Source organism: Peromyscus californicus, unplaced genomic scaffold (genome assembly GCF_007827085.1).
Source record: "Peromyscus californicus insignis strain IS unplaced genomic scaffold, ASM782708v3 Scaffold_16__1_contigs__length_79575227, whole genome shotgun sequence".
NCBI lineage: Eukaryota > Metazoa > Chordata > Mammalia > Rodentia > Cricetidae > Peromyscus > Peromyscus californicus.
The window spans coordinates 1,734,929-1,762,097 of record NW_026294458.1 but is presented as its reverse complement, the minus strand read 5'-3'; the positions used below and the strand labels follow the sequence as shown (position 1 = coordinate 1,762,097).

At 40.8% G+C, this 27,169-nt stretch overlaps 1 protein-coding gene across 2 annotated transcripts in view; it reads right to left on the bottom strand.

The window, feature by feature from the left end:
* Prkdc (protein kinase, DNA-activated, catalytic subunit) overlaps positions 1 to 27,169 on the bottom strand; it is a 237,871-nt gene that overhangs the window by 33,230 nt on the left and 177,472 nt on the right. For both annotated transcript variants that reach the window (XM_052739941.1, XM_052739943.1), the window contains 7 exons: positions 20,791 to 20,899; positions 17,901 to 18,012; positions 14,873 to 15,062; positions 6,476 to 6,650; positions 4,110 to 4,303; positions 2,315 to 2,519; positions 1,510 to 1,655 (listed from right to left, as the gene is read on the bottom strand). In XM_052739941.1, coding sequence (XP_052595901.1) covers positions 1,510 to 1,655; positions 2,315 to 2,519; positions 4,110 to 4,303; positions 6,476 to 6,650; positions 14,873 to 15,062; positions 17,901 to 18,012; positions 20,791 to 20,899 — 1,131 coding nt within the window. The remainder of the gene's footprint in view (positions 1 to 1,509; positions 1,656 to 2,314; positions 2,520 to 4,109; positions 4,304 to 6,475; positions 6,651 to 14,872; positions 15,063 to 17,900; positions 18,013 to 20,790; positions 20,900 to 27,169) is intronic.

Below are 27,169 nucleotides of genomic sequence, written 5' to 3'. Positions count from 1 at the left end.
AACTGCATTGTGGTTGTGTCTTAAGATGTGAGCTTTCACTTACTGCTCCAGTGCCACGCCATGTCTGCCTGCTTGTAGTCATGCTCCTAACTGTCATGGTCATGGACTTGAATCCTGATACTGAAACCTCTCCAAAAACAGTCTTCTATAAGTTGCCTTGTACATGATGTCTCATTACATGAATATAAAATTAACAAAGACCAATTTACCTCATTTTTGTAAAGCTATATATTCGATTTTACTTACTGTGTTATCTTGAATAGTTAGGCCCTCATGGGGTAAGAGTCCTGACAACTTGGCAACCCTTAGGGCTTACAGACGAACATTATCTAAGATTTTGTTATACAGAGCTAGGGAGATGGCTCAGTTCGTAAAATAGAAGTGAGTTCAGTCTCCAATACCTATGGAAAAATGAGGTGCAGTAGCATGGACCTGTAATCCCAGTGCTGGGGAGGCAGAGCCAGGAGAAAATGGGGACAGGGAGCTGTAGGCCAGCCAGTCTACCCGAATTGGCAAGCTGCAGGCTCAGGGAGAGACTCTGTCTCAAAAGAAAATGTGGAGAGCAGCTGAGGAAGACACAGGAAATAGACCTTTAGCCTGGGCACTCATGCACACACACAAAATACAAGATCTTGCTACATAAAGTAGTAGGTACCAGTTAGTCCTTTCTCAGTTCTTATTTTTCAAGTCAAAGTTTGGGTTTATTTTCTAGTTATTAATCTAAAAATATGAAGGAACTTTTCATATGGCCCTATTCTTGTACAGATGGAGCCTCCTTATACAGACAGGACCCATGGGGCACGGACAAGGCCAGCATGTGTATCCCCAAGTGAGTCATGGAACAAGGGTATGGAGGCTGCAGGCTGTTGTATGTGCATACATGAACCTCTCAATTCCCACTTAGTCTTCTCCTTAGGCTAAGATACCAACAGATGTTACAGACTACAGTTCCATCTGTGTGGGCTGCAAAATTCCACACAAAGCCCCCATCTTTGTTCCAAAAATATTCTTCCTTGATTGATTTGGTTCTTGTTCAGATATAGTTCTTACTATACTCACAAAGGAAAATAGGTAAATGTGAATATTCATACTCCTTTAATCCACTGTATACTCAGCATACAGCAGAACTCAGTGTTGGTTGGAAAAGCTGTACTATGGTGCTGTACAGATGGCTCAGTGAGCAAAGCACATGCTGTACTAGCATGAGGAGGGGCTGAATCTGGATCCTCAGAGCCCACGTGAAGTCAGATGTGATGTGGCACTCATCTGGAGTCCTCAGATGCAGGAGAAAATAGGAGAATCACATCAAGTGGCAAACACAGGGCAGAAGGTGAGGAATGATATCTAATGTTGTTCTCTGACCTCCACATGCATGATGCAGCATGTGTACACACACCAAGGTTTAAAAAAAAGGCCAGAACATGTGTATTATACACACTGAGTGTAGATATAAGTAAACATGTGTCTTTAATTCCTGAAAAGTTCTCTTCCACTCTCAAGGATACCAACCTCTTTTTTCATTAAGTTTAAGGTCTCCTCTGAATATTGTTCTATAATCTGAAGTAGTCTAGGAAATTTCAGCCTGGCTTCGGAAGAGTTTAACTTTAATGCTCTCAACAGTTTCTCCACCACAAGTGCTGGATATGCTTCCAGTTCTACAGAATCAAAGACAGCAAAGTTAGCACACAACCATAAATGCGACAAATAATTAATTTCCCTTTTTTGGCTGCTTTTTTTTAGTCTGTCACTGTTCCCTCTCCAGTACTTTTCTTTCAGTTAAGAAATGTCACACACATTTGTCTAATCTTTCAGGAAGCAGTTTTCATCCTGGACTGAGAGCACATGCTGGATGATGCTCCTGATTTTATTCCCAGAGCAAGAGGCAAACCACATGAACCAGTAACAAATGGCAAGTAAAATAAGTGACGTGAAACAAATGAGTTAGGTGTGAAGGCTTGCACTTGTAATGCCAACCTGGCAGGCAGAGCAGAATGGCAAGTTCAAGGCTGGCCTGTGCTACACAGAGAGACATTGTCCCTGAAAGCTAAGGAATGGAGTCTTAGCTCAATGGTGCAGTTCTTGCCCAGCATTATCAAGGCTGGTTGAAACCCCGGAACTGCCAATAAATAAACAGATTTAATTGAATGCAGTTGTGTTGCTTGGAGATATTATCATCTCTAAAGATCTAACAAAGCAAAATATCTGTCATTTGAAACACACACACACACACACACACACACACACACACACACACACACACACACGAGATCAAAATCATCTATACATTTTTCAAGGTGACATATAGAACACTAACCTCTACTTCTCTTCTGTGATGCACAGGATGCACTCTCTTCTACCTTTCGGAGCTGTTGGTCACAGAAACCTACCAGTGTCATATAAGCATGGGCCTGCTCGGTTGCAGCCTCATGGCCCCTGCAGGAAAGCTGGTTTTCCTCTTCAGCTGACTGCACAGCCTTGGAGAAGTGATGGAATGCTCTCTGGTACAGGCCTGAAATTACCTGGAATTCAGAAAATGCATGACTAGATCAATAAATAGGTTTGAAACAACACTGAGAAGTTAGGTGTGGTATGTGCAGTCCCAACTGAGGCAAGGGAATCCCTGGGGCCCAAGAGTTTGATGTCACCTAGTCAACAGTGAGATCCTTTTTTTTAATAAAATAAGCAATATATACATTATTAAAGCTACATTAACTGGTGTGTGTGTGTGTGTGTGTGTGTGTGTGTGTGTGTGTGCAGGCACATGTGCCCTGGATGCAAGACAGTAAGTAATCCCAGTAAAATCTGGAGCATACAACAACCAGACAAACTAAAGAGAACATGCCCGTCAGTCAATGAGCCATGCAGAATTGGGCCAGTCTAAGGGACTGTGAACTCCACCGGGATTAAAAAAACTGATGAAAGCTGGTGCTGTATGCTCATGTCCTGCAAAGATATCAGTGACATTGAAAAGGGAGAAGACAGGACAACATGATTGCACTGAGGCATGACAGAAGATGAAGAAGCTAACTATTAAAAATAAAAAATTATCTGAAAACCAAAAAGAAATAACAACCTTACCACTGCTCACAATAAGTACAAAAGCAGAAATGGCTGTTTTATCCTACAAGATGGTGGAGAAACCATCTCAACAGAAATTAGTGATGAAATTTCATATACAAACTCATGGAAGAACTACCCACCACTCCAACAAAAGCTTGTTTTAAAGATCTGCATTACTAAGTTGGGCATGTAATTCCAGTATTCAGGATGCAGAAGTAGAAGGATTGTTCTAAATTCCAAGCCAACCTGGTCTACATAATCAGTTTCAGGATAGTTTAAAAAAAATAAAACAACAAAACAATAACAAATCCCCTGTATTATTCAAGGGGCTGGGATGCAGCTCAGTTGGTAGAGTGCTTGCTTAGTTTTCCTGAAGCCCTGGCTTCAGTCCACAGTACCACATAAACTGGGTGCGGTGTCACACACCTCTAATCCAAGCACATGGGAAGTAGAGGAAATTCAAATCCATCCTTGGTTACACAGCAAGTGTAAGACATGCTTGGTATACATATGACACTGGCTCAAAAACCAACAAAACAACAAAACAAAACAAAAAGACATAATTCAAATAACAAATAGGATTATGTCAAATAACATGGATTATGTCAGTTTTCCACATAAGAAACTTGAAGTGACAGTTGTCAATCATTTCATTTTATTTTCATCATTTCATTTTAACTGTGTTTTTTTTTTTTTTTTTTTTTTTTTGTTTTTTTTTTTTTTTCGAGACAGGGTTTCTCTATTTAGCTTTGCGCCTTTCCTGGAACTCGCTTTGGAGACCAGGCTAGCCTCGAACTCACAGAGATCCGCCTGCCTCTGCCTCCCAAGTGCTGGGATTAAAGGCATACGCCACCACCGCCCGGCTTAACTGTGTTTTTAAGACCAGGTCTCGGTTAGGCTGTACCTAATGGCAGCTCCCAAATGCTAGGCTTGCACCACATTTTAAATCCACAGAAGAACGCTTTCTCATTGCTCCTTCACTTTGTCCTGAGGGCAGCACATAAAAGACACACAGCGCAAGGACTGACCCGCTTCCATTTTTTTCTTACCTTCTCTGTGCTCTCTGCATTAGACCCAGAAAGTGCCAAGATTGATTTGGCCTTGCTCTCCTCCAGGTCAGACAGGCAGGCTGGTTCCCTGTGGAGAGCATCAGCCATGATCCTGAAAGTTGTACCCCAAAGAATGTTCTGGTCACAAGAAGCCCGAATATTTTTGTTTAAGTAGCTTGACATATTACTCTCATCTGTTGGATTAAAAAAGGAAAGGAAAAAATTGATTTTTTTTTAAAAGAAGAAATTTACAGTCAGTAAGTTTTTTTTTTTTAAATTAAGATACTAACTAAAACAATCTTAGAGGTACAAGAACTTGGCTTCACTTTCTTTTCTTTTTTTTTTGTCTTCATTTTCTGATGAAAGATTTTATTTTTTTTTTAAACTTTTAAAAATTTATTCTATGTGTCTTTTTACATCATGTATCTGGATCTCATTCATTTCTCCATCCCTTTACATCCACCGTCTGCCCCTGCACCCCCTCAAAATAAAACAAAATTTAAGAGAAAAAAGGAAAATATGGGGGGGGGGCTTAAAAATCTCATCATGGAAGCTGCAGTGTGACACAGTGAGTCATGCAGTAGACCTCCCTTTGTTCACACATCTTTACTTACGAGTGTCACTACAAAGAGTCATTGGTCTGGTTCAAGGCCTCTGGCTTCTGCTACACTATCAATGCTGGGCCCTCACTGGGTCTCTTCTTGGATATCCTGTTGTGGCCCTGTGTTGTAGAGATCCTGCAGCTTTGGGTCTGCGAGTCAGATCTCTTCACATGCTCCAGCAGATCACAGATGGGGGGATGTTGGGGCGGGCCCAGTTATAACCCTGGATCTGGGCCTGGGCAGCTGCCAGTTCTGCCCTGTCCTCACCACCAGGGTGAGCTCTCTAGCATTGCTTTGGCTAATTCACCTCTTCCAGCAATAAGCAAGGAGTAGGGCCAGTTCTGAGGCTCTCTCACATCTACACCATCAGGGCCAGCTCTATTGTGTTGTCCAGGTGAGGTTCAGGGGGCCATTGAAGCTGGTGAGGGGCAGGGATAGTACTCCTGCTCTTATGACCCCAGGACCAGCTCCTCCACCTGTCTCAGGCATTAATGGGCGGGTTGGAGTGGGTGGGTATCTCTCCTCTGCCCATATTGGCATGAAAGAATTTCTTTTTTTTTTTTTTTTAAAGATTTATTTATTTATTATGTATACAATGTTCTGCCTGTATGTATGTCTGCAGGCCAGAAGAGGGCACCAGATCTCATTCTAGATGGTTGTGAGCCACCATGTGGTTTCTGGGAATTGAACTCAGGACCTCTGGAAGAACAGCCAGTGCTCTTAACCTCTGAGCCATCTCTCCAGCCCCCGAAAGAATTTCTTAAACTTGCTAATAGAAAATGTTTTTTGTTAAAAGTAAATATTGAAATCTGCAGAATTAAAGTTTAAAAGTAGGAATAACCTTTCTTTCTAGTATCATCCATATTTTATAAAATTCCTAGTTTTATATGTTGCAAAGAACAGAAAATGGCTCTTATTAACATATTTGTTTATATGCATTAGTAACCCAGGACAGATTTTAAATTGATACTATGGTGTATAGCTTATGAAACAAAAGCATTCTAGTTCTGCTTCTTACCACATGGTGCTGGGCAAGGAACTCTGAGCTGCAGCACCCAGCAGTGTGCCCACTAGAAAGCAAACCCAGAGCATCAAACATGCCAGACAACTGTACTCATAGCCTTAATATCAGCATAATGATTCCAGAAACCCTAGGACCATTTTCTGCCTTCCCTGTTCTGCTTGCTTTTGTTTGTTTGTTTGTTTCTTTTTTTTTTTTTTTTTTTGAGACAGTCTCCCTATATAACACTGGCTGGTCTTAAAATTGTGGCAATTACCCTGCCTCGGCCTCCTCAGTGCTGGAACTACAGGTGTATGCTACCACAAATGTGTGCTAGGAATGTTTTCTGTTCCTGGGATCATGTGGAGAAAATAGTTCTTATCTCGGTGCCTTTACAGAGCCTGTGTGGTGCTCTTGCCTACCCTGAGGTGAATGGCAGGAGGGTCAGATCCAACACATGACCAAGGAAGCTTTTCTCCTCTCATGCTTAGAGGCTAAAAACTACGGAAGTTAAGTATTAACGAGAAAAAGTTTTAATTTTTTTTTTATTTTAAAGGTAAGCATAACTCTGAATGTTGTCCCTAGGGCTGGATGATCTGCTCTCCTCCTAAGGAGATGACGTCAATCTGTGGCACTCTTTACTGGTAACTATAATGTTCGTAAGGCAGAGTGAAGCTCTCAGATGAAGCAGCACAAAGAATAGATTTTGAAGACAATATAAAATAGCATTCTCAAATCTATGTGGAAAATAACAGCCTAGTTACCCAACAGTGTGACGGTTTTGAGCACGGTGAGAACTTGTTCCCGGGGGCTCTGGGTGCGGCTCCGGCAATGGCTTAGCTGGCAGTAACTCTGAGTCCACTGAACCTGCCAAGTCTCTCTCGTTTTTGAATCTTTATGCAGCTCTTTCAGGAGTTTCATGGCAAGTGAGAAATTATTCTACGTGAATAGAAGAAAAAGAAAGAAAAGGTTTTGGGATTCTCATTATTTAGCCAAAAGGGCTCAAGCTTGTGCTTCTGGTAGCTCTGTGGCAGAGATATGGTCTGTGTCTGAGAAAATTAGTCTTTTTTAATCTTTACTGCATCTCCCTTCTGCACCCTTTCTGTTCCAGGTGATGTATATATCAGGTGTGAGAAGGTAAAGTACTGTCTACATCTGACTACTACAGAAAACTACTTTAAAAATGTTTTTAGCTGGCCTGTTCCCCTTTCTAGATGACACAATATGCCCCAGAGCAGCCAATTCTCTCTCTCTCTCTCTTTTTTTTTTTTTTTTTGGTTTTTTGAGACAGGGTTTCTCTGTGTAGCTTTGCGCCTTTCCTGGAACTCACTCTGTAGACCAGGCTGGCCTCGAACTCACAGAGATCTGCCTGCCTCTGCCTCCCAAGTGCTGGGATTAAAGGCGTGTGCCACCACCACCCGGTGTGTGCCACCACCACCCGGTCAGAGCAGCCAATTCATTTCCTTAGCTGTACATTAAAAATATAAACCGGGCGGTGGTGGCGCACGCCTTTAATCCCAGCACTCGGGAGGCAGAGCCAGGCGGATCTCTGTGAGTTCGAGGCCAGCCTGGACTACCAAGTGAGTCCCAGGAAAGGCGCAAAGCTACACAGAGAAACCCTGTCTCGAAAAACAAAACAAAACAAAACAAACAAACAAACAAAAATATATATATTCTGTGTGTATGTGGGTGCATATGTGTATAGAGGTTTCAGGTCAACCTTGGATGTCATTTTTCAGGTGCCGTTCACCTTGTTTTTTGATCAGGGTCTCTTACTGGTCTGGAGCTTACAAAGTAGGCTAGGCTGGCTGGCCAGTGAACCCTAGATATCCACTTGTCTCTATCTCTCAGCACTAGGACTTAGTATGAATCTCTTTACATGGGTTCTGGGAGATTAACTCTATGCTCATACTGTAAGCACTTTACGAATGGTGTACATTATACATTTAAAGAATGTTTCAGCATTTCTTTTGAGCATATTTAAAAATACTTACAGTATTTACACCAAACATCTAAATTCACAACATTTTTACCAGCCTAAAGAGAAACTCTTTGTTCTTTACCAGTCATATCCAGTCTCGCTCGCTAGGGGCAGGCAGGACACATTTTCTGTCTCTCTAAGTCATATCCTAGATATTTCAAAATAATGGTATTAGAAAATAATGCAGTGATTTTGTAGGGCTTCTTTCATTCAGTACATTTACAGACTCATCTATGTTGTAGTGTGTCAGCACTTCATTCTTCTTTATGGTCAATTAATGATCCGCAGTACAAACACATATTTTCTTTACATATGCATCTACTGATGGCTATTTGCATTGCCTTTCCAGGTAACTTGAATGCTGTGAAAAACAAAATGACTCTGAGATACCATCTTTACCATCTTACACCTGTCAGAATGGCTAAGAGCAAAAGCACCGCAGACAGCTTATGTTGGAGAGGATGTGCAGCAAGGGGAACACTCCTCCACTGTTGGTGGGAGTGCAAACTGGTACAGCCACTTTGGAAATCAGTATGGTGGTTTCTCCAAAAATTGGGAATCAATCTTCCTTTAGACCCAGCTATACCACTCTTGGGCATATACCCAAGGAATACTCAATCATACCACAAGGACACATGCTCAACTATGTTCATAGCAGCATTATTATTTAACCTGGAAACAACCGAGATGCCCCTCAATGGAAGAATGGATTAAGAAAATATGGTACATATACACAATGGAGTACTACTCAGCAGAGAAAAACAATGACATAATGAAATTTGCAGGCAAATGGATGGAACTAGAATATATCATCCTGAGTGAGGTAAGGCAGACTCAGAAGGACAAACATGGTATGTACCCACTCATAAGTGGATACTAGCTATAAAGCAAAGGGCAATCAGGCAACCCACAACTCTAGAGAAGCTACCTAAAAAGGAAGACCCAAAGAGGGAAGCATGGATCACCCTGGTAAGAGGAAATAGATTAGGTCTCCATGAGTAAACAGGGGGTAAAGGGTAGGCTATGGAATGTAGGGGGTAGGGGGATGAGAACATAAGGGAATGGGATAGTTGAGGTGGAACAGGGATGGAGTGGGAAAGCAATGAAATAGATCCCATAATAGAGGGCGATATGGGGACAGAGAGAAACCCAGTGCTAGGGAAGTTTCCAGGAATCCCCAAGGATGACCCCAGTTTGGACTACTAACAATAGTGGAGAGGGTGCCTAAACTGAACTGGCTTACCCCAGTGATCAAACCAGTGAATACCCTAACTGTCATCATGTCAGGGACAAGGACAGAATCTCTAGTTAGTGGAAAAATACAGACCCCCATAAGATAGGGAACTAGATCATCTTATAGTCAGGTTGCCTAGCAACAGGACATTGAGGCAGAGCCCTTGACCCTTTCACCCTGTAAACATCCTATACAAACATCCTGTTAGCTTGCCCCACCTTATGCAGATGACAGCTTCTTGCTCCCCCCACCCTGCAGGAACTATATAAACCCTCTTGGAGAAAACTAAAGTGGCACCTTGATCAGAATCTAGACTTGGTGTATTTCCTTGTATCTCCTGTCCCTATCATTCCGTCCTTAGGGTGGTCGAGAACCCGTTGAAGCCCTGCAGGCGGGGCATCATCACAGAGCTTTTCTCCAACACCTGATGGAAGCAGATGCAGAGATCCACAACCAAACACCTGGCAGAGCTCCAGAAGTCCAGTCAAAGAGAGAAAAGAGGGATTCTATGAGCAAGTGCCTCAGGATCATGATGGGGAAACTTGCAGAGATGACCAAACCAAACTAGTGGGAATTCATGAAAGTTGGATCAATGGCTGTGGAGCCTGCATGGGACTGGACTAGGCCCTCCTCATGGAAAGACAGTTGTGTAGCTTGATCTGCTTGAGGGGCCCCCTGGCAGTAGGATCAGAATCCATCCCTGGTGCAAGAGGGGGCTTTCTGGTGCCCCCTACCTATGATGTGACACCTTGTGCAGCCTTGAGGCAGGGTGAAGGGCTTGGACTTGCCTCAACTGGATGTGCCTCCCTATGGGAGGCCCCTTCCTTCTTTTGGGGAGGAGTGGGGGGTGGGATAGGAGGAGGAGGCTGGGGGGTGGTAGGATGGAAGAGGGGGATCTTTGATTGGTATGTAAAATGAATGAAAAAAAATTTCTTAATTAAAAAATAATTCACCATAAAAAAAGGGGGAAAAAACCACAAACACACAAAAAAGGAACTGGGTTTTTTTTTTTTTAACCGCAGTACCAGGAAGAAGAAATCCCCTGTTGATTGATTGATCAGGGTAGTCCAAGTGTTTGCCAAAACAATATATACTATGGATGTGGCCCTTGGTCACCTCTGAGAGGTTGAAAGTAAGCCTCTTACTGAAGACACTGCCCACTTAGGACACTCAGGTGGTTTGAGCTGGATGTGACCTGAAAGACTCCTTCATTCAGTCCATCTTCCACAGTAGCATAAAATACTATGCAAACTGCCAAGGGAGGGAAACAACAGTCCTATTTAGCTGATCCCTATGAGCCACAATGACCAGCATGGCAAGGTATCTTTAAAGGTGCAGTACATGGTCGTGGGAACTGTTTACTAGGACTTAAGGCCCACTCAATAGGAAGGAGAGCATGCCTGGTCCTGTAAACCACAACAACTTCCCATGGCTAATGAGGTCATATATCTCAGAAAAGAATGCACTGCCACTTTGCTAGACCAGCATAATTCCTTACCACATTCAAAATCTTACCTTTATACCCCCAAATATGTATAGCTAACTCTCATCAAGGAAGCTTCTCTTTACAGAAAATGGAGACCATCACAGAGAACCACAACTAGACACAATTCAGAGGTCAATGGAAGGGGGGAGTCCAGCACCAATGAATACACACACACACACACACACACACACACACACACACACACACACACACATCATAAGTCCTACACAGTCCAGGGAACATTCTGAAAGAAGGTACATACAGGTTATAGAGCCAAAATATCAGGAAGTCTGCTGTGAAAGTCTCTTCCAGAAATGGCTGCAAAAACATGACTGAAACAATGGCAGTATCAATAGACATACTAATGTGGAAGGGGGTAGTTTCATGAGGTCCACCCGTAGACAAAGAACTATAGGCAAGTAATGTTTTGGGAGAAGAGTACCCGCGAGGGGCTAGAGGGATAAAGGGAAGGGGGAAAATGACATATTTCTATTTTAATTAAAATAGACACTCTCTCTCTCTCTCTCTCTCTCTCTCTCTCTCTCTCTCTCCCTTTTTCTCCCCCTCTCTCAACCCTGTTCAATTATAAACTATTCTACCTCTCTCATTCAGATAGAGTCCCTACTGGTTTGGAAGTCACTAAGTAGTTGAGGGTAACATTGAACTTTTGATCCTGCCTCCATTAGAGTATTGGTATCACATCATGCAAACTTTATGAATTCTGGGAATTCATGCACGTCAGAACCTAGGGATTCATGAGTGACAGGCAAGCACACTATTTGAACTCCATCCTCAGTTTGTTTTGAGGCAGAGAGCTTTCTGTACTGACCTGGCTGGTCTTGGACTCAGGATCCTCCTTCCTCAGCCTCCAAGGCTGGGATTATAGGTGTGAACTACAATGCCTGTCTATGAAACATTCTTCATAGATGGGGAATACTGTACCTTTATGAGATATACAATCTGCAAACATCCTCCTGTATTACATGTATTATCTCTCCACTTTCTTTTTTTTTTTTTTGTTTTTTGAGACAGGGTTTCTCTGTGTAGCTTTGCACCTTTTCCTGGAACTCACTCTGTAGCCCAGGCTGGCCCCAAACTCACAGAGATCCGCCTGCCTCTGCCTCCCAAGTGCTGGGATTAAAGGCGTGCGCCACCACCGCCCGGCAGTCTCTCCACTTTCTTAAGCATATATTTTGAGGCACAAAAAGTTTTAAATTTTGACAAAACAAACTTTATCTCTTTATTTAGTTGAAAGTCTCTTTGCCTTTCCCTCCTTTGCCTACAACTTTCAACTGTAATCAGCAGGTATGTCTTCCAACCCCCTCTGGGTACAATCTCCAGCCTCTGCACAGCCGTGTGGATCATGCTTTACCCTAAATCTGTCAAGAGCAGACTCTGCCATTCAAATGTCCATTCTCCAAGTGTCCCCTACCCATGTGTTCCTAGCACTGGGATGCCACTCTTCTTCAAGTGCCTGTTTTGTTAGAGTGGAGCTAGGAGGACAGTGGTTGTCTTTCCATTCACAATTTGAGGGACAATTACCCTCAGCTTACTCCAGAGGCCCTCACCACCAAGTTCTTAAAGTCAAGCCATTCTCCTGTTCTAATCACCTACCTACTTTCCCGCACTACATCTCTGCATGCTTGCTTTTGTTTCTTTCCATGTCTAACACATTCTCATAACACACTCAGCTCATCTGCCTTTATGTTACACTACGAATCATGTTACCATTTCCAGCTAACTCATGCACATACTTGCTCTCCTCCTGCACTGGGGCTCAGTGCCATTAGATTCTTTGGAGACAACTCAGCAGGTTGTATGGACCACGGTTTCCATCATGACTGAATCCTCTCCAGTGTCCTCCACAGGTGTTCTCTCACAGTTCCTGACTTTCCTTAGTTCCTTCTGGAGTACCCCTGCCTACTCTCAGCAGATGATCATGCATGCTATGAAGCTGCACTGTGAACCTCCATAAGGTACCTCACTTTAGCAATCCTTCTCCCTATCTTCAACCTCCCCTGACTTATCAGTTCCCCCATTCCTCATTATGCTCTTGTAACCTGCTCCTTAGACACTGCTCCTCACAAACTGCTCTTTCTTTGCCTTCAGGATAAGACTCAGAGGTACCTTCCTGTAAAATCCCAGGCAATAGCGTCCTGCCCAAGGACCTGTTTCTCCTTTCTAACCTCCATCCTGCTAACTTAGGCATACCAGCATCCTAGTCAGCAGACTGCTAATTCTATGCTCTTCTTCAAAGGTTTCTCCTCATTACAACCACATGCTATCCTGAAACAGATAGCTGACCACCTGGTTCTGGAGGCTTCTTATGGGGTACTCACAGATTAGTAGAACCAAAAATCCATGCAAGAGACTCAGAGTCTGAGGTTATTCCTGGATCTCATATGTTATCTTTCTGTCCTGTTTCCTGGCATTAGAAATGTCCTCAAAGGACAGAAACCATCTTTCCCCTCACAAGTGAGGGGCAGGAACTCACCTTTTACTCAGTACCACTCCTACCCCCACTAAAATTTTTAAGTCATGTAAATCCTGTTGTGACTGTTGCTTTTAGTTCCTAAGTAGACATAATCTCCAGAAGCTTTCTCTGTTTCCTCAACAATGAAGTGCCCCGCCTGCGCAGTGTCACAGTCCTTCAGTTCTTTTTGTTGTTGTTTTGGGTTTTTTGTTTTTGTTTTTGTTTTTTTCCAAGACAGGGCTTCTCTGTGTAGCTCTGGCTGTACTGGAACTCACTCTGTAGACTAGGCTAGACTCAAACTCAGAGATCCACCTGCCTCTGCCTCCTGAGTGCTGGGATTAGGATGTTTGCCACCAACACACAGCATGTCCTTCAGTTCTTATTACTAACACCATAATTATTCATCTGCTGGCTCCACAAAACACCTTCCAGTATACAGTGAAGGCTTGGTGATGAAAATAATCAAAACTCAAATTGTACATTCTCTGCTTCTAAAAAGCTTTCAAGATAATGAAATGAAACAATAAAGGTTTCCTGTGATCCTTACATCTGCAAGATTTTTCTCTCTATCTAATATTATTGGTATTACTAGCCATCATTTCTAGGCAAATATACTGTCTAAAAATGCTAAAGAAAACCTGGTGTTGCCGGGCGGTGGTGGCGCACACCTTTAATCCCAGCACTTGGGAGGCAGAGCGAGGTGGATCTTTGTGAGTTCGAGGCCAGCCTGGTCTACAAAGCGAGATACAGGACAGGCACCAAAACTACATAGGGAAATCCTGTCTCAAAAAACCAAAAAGAAAAGAAAAAGAAAAGAAAAGAAAAGAAAAGCTGGTGTCACACAGAGTTCCAGGTATTTCTGTGTTCCTCACAAGATCTCTCAATCATGTGTTCATTCTCAGCTTCCTCATTCCTGTGGAGAAGCTGAGTAGCAGTAAGAAGTGTTTACTGTTAGTTCCTTGAGGACTAGCACTCTAGCCTTCTCCATAGCAAATGCAGCTTAGTCAGTTTGGATGTGCCTTTCTTGCTGCAGTCAGAGACAAGTGAATCCCTGGAAGACAATGATGAAGGCTTTTGGAAAGAAGGTGTTTTTTTTTTTTTTTTTTCCCTCCTGTAGAATATGGTCAAAGAAAAACTGCTTTCAGTCCAGGAAGATTTCTTGTGGGAGGAGTACAGTCTGTAGCCATTTCCAACTCCCAGGGCAAGCCTGGGACTGCCAGCATTACTATATGCATGTACACACAAAAGCAATTTGAGGCAGAGAGCTGGGGGAGAGAAGCAGACCACTGCACAAAGTACTTGAGATATGCCTAATGCTAGTCTTCCAGATGACTTCTTAATTACTGAAACTGATAAATTTCTTTTACAATTCTGAAGCTGCTCCTAATATACCCCAAAGAAAAGATTGTATAATTGAGCATTTAAACTGATAAAATAGAATGGTTAATTATTTCTACTAGACTAAGGGTCATAAAGTTTTATAATAGCAGTTAACAAATGGTTATTAAAATAACAAGCTGATATATTCAAATATAATTCATATTTTAATAGATATAAAATTTTCAAGCAAGATAGACTTAAGATCTTATTATCAAATGCAAGACATCTAGAAACTAAACCTAAAAAATTTGTCAGCATCAGGATTCATTTTTCTAAATGATATAAATCTGGTATTACATTAATTGCTTTTTAAGTAACAGAAAATAAATATTTTCAAACAGTAAACAGTTTGTAATAAATACTTGAGGTTCTGTGAATCGTATTTCTTCAAACTTTGTTCTCTAAGTGTTGCATATGGAACTCAGGGCCTTGGTAGATAAGAGTTCTTACCACTGAGCTATATCTATATCCAAAATTACTTCCCTTATAAGGAGAATAAGTAGATCAAGCAGTTATTTCTAAGGTTCATATTTTAGAGGAAACGTAAGAAAAGAGTTAGTTCAGGAAGCTCCCAGACAGCCATAGAGGAGTACAGATGGGAACACACCTGCTTCCCTGCGCTTTCTAGCATCTTCATCTTCATAGTGAACTTGCAGCTCTGGATCATGGAACGAACATCTTCCTCTGGCTCATGCACTTCGCTCCTGTCAATGGAATCTTCATCCTCATCCACATTCATACTGGAATCACCTGAAGAAGCAGCCAGCCTCTCCTCTATTTTACTGAGAAAGAAGCAGCTGTATAAAACAAGAAAAAGTGAGCCTTAATGTTAGAGTCATGAAGGCCACCCTGATGTCTGAGAAGCGACTGTACAGCATCACACCACAGAACACAGGTATTAAGGTTTCACTTGTAATATAGTATAAATATACACTAAAGGGATTAGATTTCTCCCCATTTAATAAGTACACTCTTGAAAGATTACCAAAGATACTTTAACAGACTTCTAGATTTTATTCAGTGCCTTCATTTCCATACAATAAAGCACTTAAATTTAAATGTTTCTCTCTAAAGGAATAGGTAGCACACTGTATCTTAGGTCCAAAGTCATTGTATCTGTAATCTAAGGTCTTATTCCCAGAGACAATGTAAAGTAATGAAGAGGCTATAAGCAATCTGATGAGTACGGACATGGTGGTACGTATCTGTAATCACAGAACGTTCAAGAGGAGGCAGGAGAATCTGCACAAGTCTGAGGTAAGGTGAGCCTGGCTCACATTGAGTACTCGGTCACTGTGTCAACAGTGAGATTCTACCTAGAAAAAAGAAAACACTGAAAAATTAAAAGTAGATCTGTCCCAAGTTTGGTTTCCCTGAACATGCAGCCAGTATCTTTTCATTATTCTCCATCTTTGGGGATTTTTTTTTTAAACACTCAAATAGAAATAATCATTTTTATAATTGGGAAATTTTTAAATTTGGTTTTAGGACAGGGCCTTAATATGTAGCCCTGGCTGGTTTTGAACTTGATATGTAGACTAGGCTGGCATCAAACCTGCCAAGATCTTATTGCTTCTGATGCCTGAGTGTTGGAATTATAGGTGTAAACTACCATGTATATAAATTGCAATTTATATACAATTCCATATAAATTAAAAAATTATATATAAATTTATATAAACATACATTATATTTATACTTGACATATGTGATTTTGTTCAAGTGATCTATTTTATGTTAATATCAATAGCACAGGCAAAGAGCCATAATATACAAAGTTTATCCCTAATCAACAATCAAGTAACTTCCAGTTTTTCATATAGGTCTAATTTCCTTCTCTTCTCTTCTTCTGCCTTGTCCACCCTCTTCCTCCTCCTCATCTTTCTTCTTTGTTCTTGAGAGAGTTGGGGGTCTTGCTACATTATTCAGAGTGGTCCTAAACTTGTAGGCTCAAGTAATCTTTCCACTTCAGTGGCAGTAACTAGGACTACAAGTATGTACCAGTACACTAGCTTTCTCTAATTTTCTTAGAAACATTATAGTCAAACAAACTAGCATGCCTCTTATCTACCTATACTTTCCTTCCTTTTCTGGAAACCCCAAGATACCAGCCTTTCCAGCCATGGATCTGTTTCTATTCTTACCATACTACTCAGTGCTCCTGGCCCCAAGCCAGCTTGTCCTGCCTCTCTTCCCAAAAGCTACTATTGTTTTTAATCTTTCATTGCTTTAAATCATGACTGTAGACAAGAAACAAGTATTGCAAAATGGGCAGGTGCACATGTGAGATGGGCTCTCCTAGGTGAGGAGGAATTAATCCAACTTCAGGCAGTGGAGGGCCAGAAGTAGAGAGGGAGTTGTATCACACTGGGGATGACAGGACCTGAAAAAGCTGCCTTTCCCAGAAGCAACGGTTTTGACTCTGAGATGGCACTATGAGCCCCTTGCAGCCTACCTCTTTGGTGCATAGAAACTATGCAAAATATAAAATAAAATTCCCAAGGATGGTGTGGTGGTTTGAATAGGGATGGCTACCTAGACTCATGTGTTTGAAAGATTGGCCCACAGGAAGTGGCACTATTAGGAGGTGTAGCCTTGCTGGAGGAAGTGTGTCACTGTGGGGGTGGGCTCTGAGGTCTCAGAAGCTCAAGCCAGTTCACTGCCAGTGGATCAAGATGTAGAACTCTCAGATTCTCTACAGCACCATGCCTTGTAGTGGGTAGCTGTTCCAGCTTTGACCTGGAAGTATTACCCATAGGTAGGCGTGGCAGTTATCAGAAGCCTCGCTAGGGGTAGTACATCGCCTGCCTGCATGCTGCCATGTTTCCCACCATGACAATAATAAAAAGTAAAATGAGCTGGGTGGTGGTGGCGCATGCCTTTAATCCCAGCACTTGGGAGGCAGAGGCAGGCGGATCTCTGTGAGTTCGAGGCCAGCCTGGTCTACAAAGCAAGTTCTAGGAAAGGTGCAAAGCTACACAGAGAAACCCTGTCTTGAAAAAAAAAAAACAAAAAACCAAAAACCAAAAAAAAAAAAAAAAAAAGTAAAATGAAAAAAAAATAAATTTGGTAAGAGATGAAAAATAGGACACAATACTGAGGGTAGAGTCATTGAGTATTGCTTGCTACGGGCAATTCACAAGTAATTGACTACTTCAGATTCCATGGCCCCTTTCCTGAGTATAGGGTGAGTATCACCCTCTAGACAACACAGGGTTAGGTTTGGACAGGATGAAAGCATGAACTCAGAACTGGGGAACTAAACACAACCATACATGGGAAGTAGGAAGCAAGAGGTCAACTGGTAAAAACTCAAGTTTTAAAAATAGATCAATACAGAATCACTACCCAGCAGTCCCCTCTGTCTGCTGTAAGAGAGGCGCAGATGCAGGGTTGCCCATATCACTGTCAGTGGTTGCAACCATAGCTAGTGAACAGCAAGGACCTCTTAGGAGGAATGTGAGTCTGAAGGAAACACTGCAGACACGAAATTTTGTTAGAACAGCTGACGTAAGGGATCAGGATGAGAGAGGTATGCTAAACACCACATTTTTATAAGCCTTGGTTTCAAAGAACCTCCATGCTGGCAATTCTGGAAAAGAATCCTCATTTGGCTCAATAAGACCATATCCTACCGATTTGTGATGATATCATCCCAGATGTGCATTGGGTCTGTCACAGCATCTGGGTATCTGCTTGTCCAGATTTTTAGAAGTCTCTTAAGGGGACCTGGAGATGATAAATCACCTAGAAATAATATTAGAGACTCATCATATCCACAGCTGAACGACAGGAAGAACTTACAGAGTAGAATCAGAATTAGTAAATAGAAACCTAACTCAAATTTCTTATTTTTCAAGAATTAAAAATAAAACAAGTTAAAAAAAATCAGCAAATTAAAAAACAAACAACAAACCAAAAACCCAACACCCTGTCTTTCATTCACAAAAGGAATTACATGCCATTATACCAAATGTAATACATTATGAAACGTAAACTCCATCACATCAGAATATTTTTTAAAAAATGGGAAAATAAACATATACAAATCTTTTAACATTCTTCACATGTCTACAGTCATTCATCTGTAACTCCAAAAACCTATAAAGCACTGAAAACTAAATGCTTTCATAATGATATGGTGCATTTTCTTGAAGGCCAAATGTGATCTGAATGGACCAAGGTGACTCAGTCCTCACTAACAGTATGGATATGGACAACTTACACTGGGTACCCATCACTGTATCTAATGAGAACACACATCTCAGCCCTAGGATCATGCAGGCACATGTCTAATATCTACAACAATCTAGTTTCAGAATAACCCTCACAATTTTGAAATCTCACACTGCAAATGTTAAAACCCTTTCTATGGCTGGGAAGCAGTAGTTAGAAATACCTTTAGCTCAGATGGTCCTGGGTTCACATCTTTAACTTAACCTGCACCACCTTATACAATTTAGCTAACTTATAGGACACCATAAAATGGGAAGAACTCTACATCTCATAAAGTTGTTAGAAAATTTAAAAATGGGGTACAGAACGAAACAGAGTTCTCAAAAGATGAAACATAAATGGTTCAACATACTTAGTCATAAGAGAAATGCAAGTCAAAACAACTTTGAGATTTTATTTTACACAAAATGGTTAATATCAATAAAACAAATGACAGTGCACGCTGGTGAGGATGTGGAGTAAGAGGAACACTCCTCCAGTGCTGGTGGGAGTGCAAACCTATACAGCCACTATGGAAATCTGTGATAATTCTTCAAGAAGATGGAAACTGATCTGTCTCAAGATTCAGCTATTCCACTCTTGGGCATATACCAACCACAGCCAGTGGATGGCAAGGACCTCTTAGGAGGAATGTGAGTCTGAAGGAAACACTGCAGACACGAAGTTTTGTTAGAACAGGTGACGTAAGGGATCAGGATGAGAGAGGTATGCTAAACACATTTTTAAAAGCCTCGGTTTCAAAGAACCTCCATGCTGGCAATTCTGGAAAAGAATCCTCATTTGGCTCAGTAAGACCATATCCTACCGATTTGGGATGATGTCATCCCAGATGTGCATTGGGTCTGTCACAGCATCTTGGTGTGACATGTGGGACTCTACAACCCACTACAGAGACACTGTCTCAAGTATGTTCATTGCTGTTCTATTCATAATAGCCAGAAATTGGAGACAGCCTAATGTCTGTCAATGGATGAACAGATAAAGAAAATGTGGTACATTCACACAATGGAATATTATTCGGCTGTTAAAAAATGAAATCAAGCCGGGCGGTGGTGGTGCACGCCTTTAATCCCAGCACTCGGGAGGCAGAGGCCGGTGGATCTCTGTGAGTAAGCTACACAGAGAAACCCTGTCTCGAAAAACCAAAAAAAAAAAACCAAAAAATGAAATCATAAAATTCACAGTAAATGGATGAAGCTAGAAAAAAATCATCCCAAGTAAAGTAACCCAGACCCAGAAAGACAAATATGCTATGTATTTACTTATATTTGGAAGTTAGCTGTTAAGTCGTTGATAAGCAGGCTACAATCTGTATAACCACAGAGGTTAGGTATAGAGTAAGGGACTAGGGGGAGGGAAGGATCTCCCTAGGAAGGGGAAATAGAATAGATAGTTATGGGTAGATGGGGGCTGGGGGGACCCAGATAGGAATAGGACATCAAACAGGGAGGGGGAGGGAAAGGGAGGGAATATGGGGAGGGACAACTAACACTAAGGGCTATTTGTGGGGTCACATGGAAACCTTATTCTGTAAAAGTATGAAAGAAATCTAAATGGAGTCATCAAATAACAGGGAGGCAATTAATTAATAAAAAAGACTAATATAACTCCTTAGCTGTAGAAAGTACTTAATTATTATATATCATTAAGATGGCTAAAAAAAATACTTCTTTAAATTTAAAACAGGGAACAATGAGCAAGCTATGGAAAAACATTTGATAAATCATTTTTAACTATTCAAAAGAAAGTTGAAACAGATTTAGAATGAAGACTTTTCACTTATACAAAGATATACTCTCTTAGACTCTTGTATTGGCTTTTCAGAGGAACCAGAGTAAAATCTACTGTTGGTGGTGCACAGACCTACCTATTGCTGTCCAAAGCCCATCACCTCCTCCCAACTGTCTCCTAAGACTCACCCCTCCACCCCCATTCTGGACAGTGAAGCCTCTATCATGGTAGTGATCTTCTGGGTAGGGTTTACAAGCCCTTCTCTTCCACACTGCACTTGGGCCACTCCTTAAGGAGCCTCCTGGTACAATCCTGGAGTCACACTCTGAGCACTTCAAGCTGTTAATGTTTTGTTTGGCTTTGTATTTCCAGTACCTGGAACAATGGTGGTGGACCATTTTAAACATTTAATCTAGTGACCTCAACAGGTGCATTTGTAGGACACATCCAAGGCAGTTTTCACCCCATACATTAAGTTTTGCTTCATTAAGCAAAAATTCAGGTGTTAAAGCCCCTCCACAATTAGAAAGGGAAAAAAATGAGAAGTTAAAAACTTACCATGTTTACTTATAAAGCTGAGGAACTCCTCAATTTCAGCTAAAGTCTGCACAGACTGTAATTTGGCAAGTCTACTTCTGTATAAGAGGACATCAATACTAGAATAATTCTAGAAAAAAAGAAGTTAGCTTTGTTATGAAGGCAATATACTACTTAAAATTTTTTTTTTTTTTCAAGACAAGGTATCTCTGTGTATCACTGGATGTGCTGAAACTCACTTTGTAGACCAGGCTGGCCTCAAACTCAGAGATCCTCCTGCCTCTGCCTCCCGAGTGCTGGAATTAAAGGCATGTGCCACCATTGTCCAGCTAATTAAAAGTTCTAATGGTTTTAAAAAACATGATATAGCAACTACCTGATAAATGTAAGAATCATTCAGTGTGTCTCAGACTGCTTAACAACTATACCTTGGAAACAATTATTAAATAGGCTAAATTAAAAAAAAATAATTTAGGATTTCAGTTACATTTTGGTTCAACTATATCAATAAGATCAGTATAATCTAGCTATCAGATTCCTTGTTCCAATTATCATCTACCTACCTATTCTCCTCGTAAGGATCTATTCCAGGTCTATGTACATGGTATGCAAATACTCTTCTACAAGCTACATTCCTAATCCCCACCAAATTTTAAAAATCACAGTATCTTACAATTCAAAATTGTGAGAACCACAGAAACCAATTCTCTCTCTCTCTCCCTCTCTCCCTCTCTCTCTCTCTCTCTCTCTCTCTCTCTCTCTCTCTCTCTCTCTCTCGTAGCATGTCAGAGTTTGTGTGTGGACGCCAGAGGACAACCTTGGGTGTCAGTCCTCACCTTCCTCCCTTGGCTGGTGTGTACACCAGGTTAGCTGGACTGCCCTGGTTTGCTTTTCTGTTGTGGCAATAAAATACCATGCCCAAAAACAACTTGGGGAGGAAAAGGATTTATGTGTTCATTACCATGGAAGAATGAATGCTGCTTATTGGCTTGCTTCCTGTAGTATGCTCAGCTTGTTTTCTTAAACAATCCAGGACCACCTGTCCAGGGTGGTACCACCTGTTTGGTTGGGCCCTTCCACATCAATCACTAGTTAAGGAAATGCCCCACAGATATGCCCACAGACCAATCTGATTGAGGCAGTACCTGGATTAATATTACCTCTAACCAGCATGTGGAGTAAGAGCTTCTAGGAATTCTCCTCCATCTCTCATTTCATCAGAGGTGTGCTGTGGTTACAGATGTGTGCTACCATGTCTAGTTTTACATGGCTCCTGGGAATCTGACCTGGGTTCTCATGCTAACAAGTACATTCTCCACTAAGCCATCTCTCTAGTCCTGAAACCAAGTATTTTCTAGTCAGTTTACTACTTTACTTTAAAATGATAAAAACAAAAATGAAAAAAAAAATGACTATGGTTTTATAATTAACATTGTTGGTACACTGTTAGTGGTTCACAAAGAAACAGACCAGCCCAAAACTGTGAAAACAAGAAGAAAGGGCAGAAAATGAATAGAGCACTTTATCTGATTTCCCAGTCAAACTCTTCAGTGTTCAATCTTACAATGGAATATATCTTAAGACAAGTATTAACCTCCCTGGTATGACTACCTGGAAGAATGTTTCATGTTGTTTCTTATACTACTGAGTTGTCAATCTCACTATGGCCACCCAAAGAGATTAGTTCAGTCTAGCATTTATTCATAAATCAACTGAAATTTCTATACAACTACTCAACAGAGAAAATTCTACATTGCAGTGAGAAAGATTAAACTAAAGAAATAACAAAAAGTAGAACATTTATAACAGTGAAGAACAAAAAAAAAGATTGAGACAAAGAATGAGTGAAGAGCACTATTAGGCTAACGTATCCAGGAAAACTTTCAATCAACAAGACATTCCAAGACAAAATCAGATTTAAACAATACCTGTCCAAAAATCCAGCCCTACAGAAAGCACTAGAAGGAAAATTCCAACCTAAGGAAGTCAGATACACCCACGAAAACACAGGCAATAGATAACACCAGAGCAGTAAACCCCAAAGAAGATAAGTACACACACTATCACCAAAAGATAACAGGAACTAACAATCACTGGTCATTAATATCCCTTAATATCAATGGACTTAATTCACCTATAAAAAGGCACAGGATAACAGAATGGATACGAAAGCAGGACCCAACTTTCTGCTGCATACAAGAAACACACCTCAATTTCAAAGATAGACACTACCTCAGAATAAAAGGCTGGGAAAAGTCTTTCCAATCAAATGGTCTTAAGAAGCAAGCTGGTATAGCCATCCTAATATCCAACAAAATAGACTTCAAACTAAAATCAATCAAAAGAGATCAAGGACATTACATACTTATCACAGGAAAGATCCACCAAGATGAAGTTTCAATTCTGAACATTTATGCCCCAAACACAAGGGCACCCACATATGTAAAAGAAACATTACTAAAGCTTCAATCACACATAAAGCCCCACACATTAATAGTGGGAGATTTCAACACCCCACTCTCACCCCTGGACAGATCTACAAAACTGAAACTTAACAGGGAAATAAGGGACTTAACATGTTATGACTCAAATTGACTTAATAGATATCTACAGAACATTCCATCCTAACAAAAAAGAATACACCTTCTTCTCAGCACCCCATGGAACCTACTCTAAAATCGACCACATACTCGGCCACAAAGCAAATCTCAACAGATACAAAACAATTGGAATAACCTCCTGAGTTCTATCAGACCACCATGGTATAAAGTTAGATTTCAACAACAAAAATTACAGAAAGCCTATAATCTCATGGAAACTTAATAATGCTCAACTGAATCACCAATGGGTCAAGGAAGAAATAAAGAAAGAAATTGAAGACTTCCTAGAGATCTATGAAAATGAATATACCACATACCCAATCTTATGGGACACTATGAAAGCAGTGCCACATAAAGAAGTTGGAGAAATCTCACACCAGTGACTTAACAGCACACCTGAAAGCCCTAGAAAAAGAAGAAGCAAAGTCCCCCAGGAGGAATACAAGCCAGGAAATAATCAAATTGAGAGCTGAAAACAATAAAATAGAAACAAAGAGAACAATACAAAAAAATCAATGAAACAAAGAGTTGGTTCTTTGAGAAAATCAACAAGATGGACAAGCCCTTATCCAAACTAACCAAAAGGCAGAGAGAGAACATCCAAATAAACAAAATCAGAAATGAAAAGGGGGACATAACAACAGACAATGAGGAAATCCAGAGAACCATCAGGTCATACTTCAAAAACCTCTACTCCACAAAACTGGAAAATCTAAAAGAAATGGATAATTTTCTGGATAGGTACCACATACCTAAGTTAAATCAAGACCAGATAAACTATTTAAATAGTCCAATAATCCCTAAGGAAATAGAAACAGTCATTAAAAGTCTCCCAACCAAAAAAGGCCCAGGACCAGATGGTTTCAGCACAGAATTCTACCAGATCTTCAAAGAAGAGTTAATACCAATACTCTCTAAATTGTTCCACACAATAGAAACAGAAGGCACATTACCAAACTCCTATGAGGCCACAACTACCCTGATTTTCAAGCCAAAGATGCAACAAAGAAAGAGAACTACAGACCAATCTCCCTCATGAACATTGATGCAAAAATATTAAAGAAAATATTGGCAAACAGACTCCAAGAACACATCAAAACAATTATCCACCATGATCAAGTAGGCTTCATCCTAAGGACGCAAGGGTGGTTCAACATACGAAAGTCTGTCAATGTAATACATCACATAAACAAATTTGAAGGAAAAAAACAAACAAACCACATGATCATCTCACTAGATGCTGAAAAGGCATTTGACAAAATCCAGCACCCCTTCATGACAAAGGTCTTGGAGAGATCAGGAATACATAATGAATGCAACATACCTAAACATAATAAATGCAATTTACAGCAAGCCAACATCAAAGTAAATGGAGAGAAACTCAAAGCGATTCCACTAAAATCAGGAATAAGACAGGGCTGCCCACTCCACCCATACTTATTCAATATAGTACTTGAAGTTTCAGCCAGAGTAATAAGACAACATAAGGAGATCAAGGAGATACAAATTGGAAAAGAAGAAGTCAAGCTTTCACTATTTGCAGATGACATGATAGTATACGTAAGTAACCCCAAAAATTCGACCAAGGAACTCATATAGCTTATAAACACCTTCAGCAATGTAGTAGGATATAAGATTAACTCAAAAAAAAAAAAAAATCCATAGCCCTCCTATATACAAATGACAAACGGGCTGAGAAAGAAATCAGAGATACATCACCCTTTATAATAGCCACAAATGATATAAAATACCTTGGGGTAACTCTGAGTAAACAAGTGAAGGACCTGTATGACAAGAACTTTAAGTCCCTGAAGGAAGAAATTGAAGATGTCAGAAAATGGAAAGATCTCCCATGCTCATGGATAGGTAGGATTAACATAGTAAAAATGGCAATCTTACCAAAAGCAATCTACAGATTCAATGCAATCCCCATCAAAATCCCAACACAATTCTTCACAGACCTGGAAAGAACAATACTCAATTTCATATGGAAAAACAAAAAACCCAGTGCTGTGGGATGGTCTGTATGTCAAATATGTGCTCTGATTGGTCAACAAATAAAACACTGATTGGCCAATGGCCAGGCAGAAAGGATAGGTGGGACTAACAGAGAGGAGAATTGAGAGAACAGGAAGGTGGGGGGGAGATACTGCCAGTCGCCGCCATGACAAGCAACATGTGAAGACGCAGGTAAGCCACGGGCCACGTGGCAAGGTATAGATTTATAGAAATGGATTAATTTAAGATGTAAGAACAGTTAGCAGAAGCCTGCCATGGCCATACAGTTTGTAAGCAATATAAGTCTCTGTGTTTACTTGGTTGGGTCTGAGCGACTGTGGGACTGGCGGGTAAGAGAGATTTGTCCTGACTGTGGGCCAGGCAGGAAAACTCTAGCTATAATCCAGGAAAGCCAAAAGAATCCTGTACAATAAAACAATCTCTGGAGGCATCACGATGCCTGATTTCAAGCTCTACTATAGAGCTACAGTAATAAAAACAGCTTGATACTAGCATAAATACCGACATGTGGAATCAAACTGAAGACCCTGACATTAATCTGCGCACCTATGAACATATTATTTTCGACAAAGAAGCCAAAACTGTACAGTGGAAAAAAGAAATCATCTTCAACAAATGGTGCTGGCATAACGATGTCAACATGCAAAAGACTGCAAATAGATCCAATATCTGTCACTGTGCATAAAACTTAAGTCCAAGTGGATAAAACACCTCAACATAGATCCAGTTACTCTGAACCTGATAGAAGAGAAAGTAGGAAGTACTCTTGAACGCATTGGCACTGGAGGTCACTTCCTAAATATAACACCAGTAGCACAGACTCTGAGAGAAACAATTAATAAATGGAACCTCTTGAAACTGAGAAGCTTTTGTAGGGCAAAGGACACGGTCAATAAGACAAAAATGACACAGCCTACAGAATGGGAAAAGATCTTCACCAACCCCACATCTGACAGAGGGCTAATATCCAGAATATATAAAGATCTCAAGAAATTAGTCATCAAAATACCCAACAGTCCAATTAAAAAATGGGCTATAGAGCTAAACAGAGAATTCTCAACAGAAGACTCTCAAATGGCTGAAAGACATTTAAGGAATTGCTCAACATCCTTAATCATCAGGGAAATGCAAATCAAAATGATTCTGAGATACCATCTTACACCTGTCATAATAGTTAAGATCAAAAACACTGAAGACAGCTTATTTGGAGAAGATGTTGAGCAAGGGGAACACTCCTACACTGTTGGTGGGAATGTAAACTTGTACAGCCACTTTGGAAATCAATATGGCGTTTTCTTAGAAAATTGGGAATCACCCTCCCTCAAGACCCAGCTATACCACTCTTGGGCATATACCCAAGGAATGCTAAATCATACCACAAGAACACATACTCAACTATGTTCACAGCAGCATTATTTGTAATAGCCAGAACCTGGAAACAACCTAGATGCCCTTCAACTGAAGAATGGAGAAAGAAAATGTGGTACATACACACAATGGAGTACTACTCAGCAGAGAAAAACAATCACATCATGAGGTTTGCAGGCAAATGGATGGAACTAGAAAAAATCATCCTGAGTGAGGTAACCCAGACTCAGAAAGACAAACATGGTATGTACTCACTCATAAGTGGATACTAGATATACAGCAAAGTATAACCAGACTGTAACTCACAACTCCAGGGAGGCTACCTAGTAAAGAGGACCCTGAGAAAGACACAGGGATCGCCCAATGACAGAGAAATGGATGAGATCTACATGAGCAAACTGGACATGGGGGTG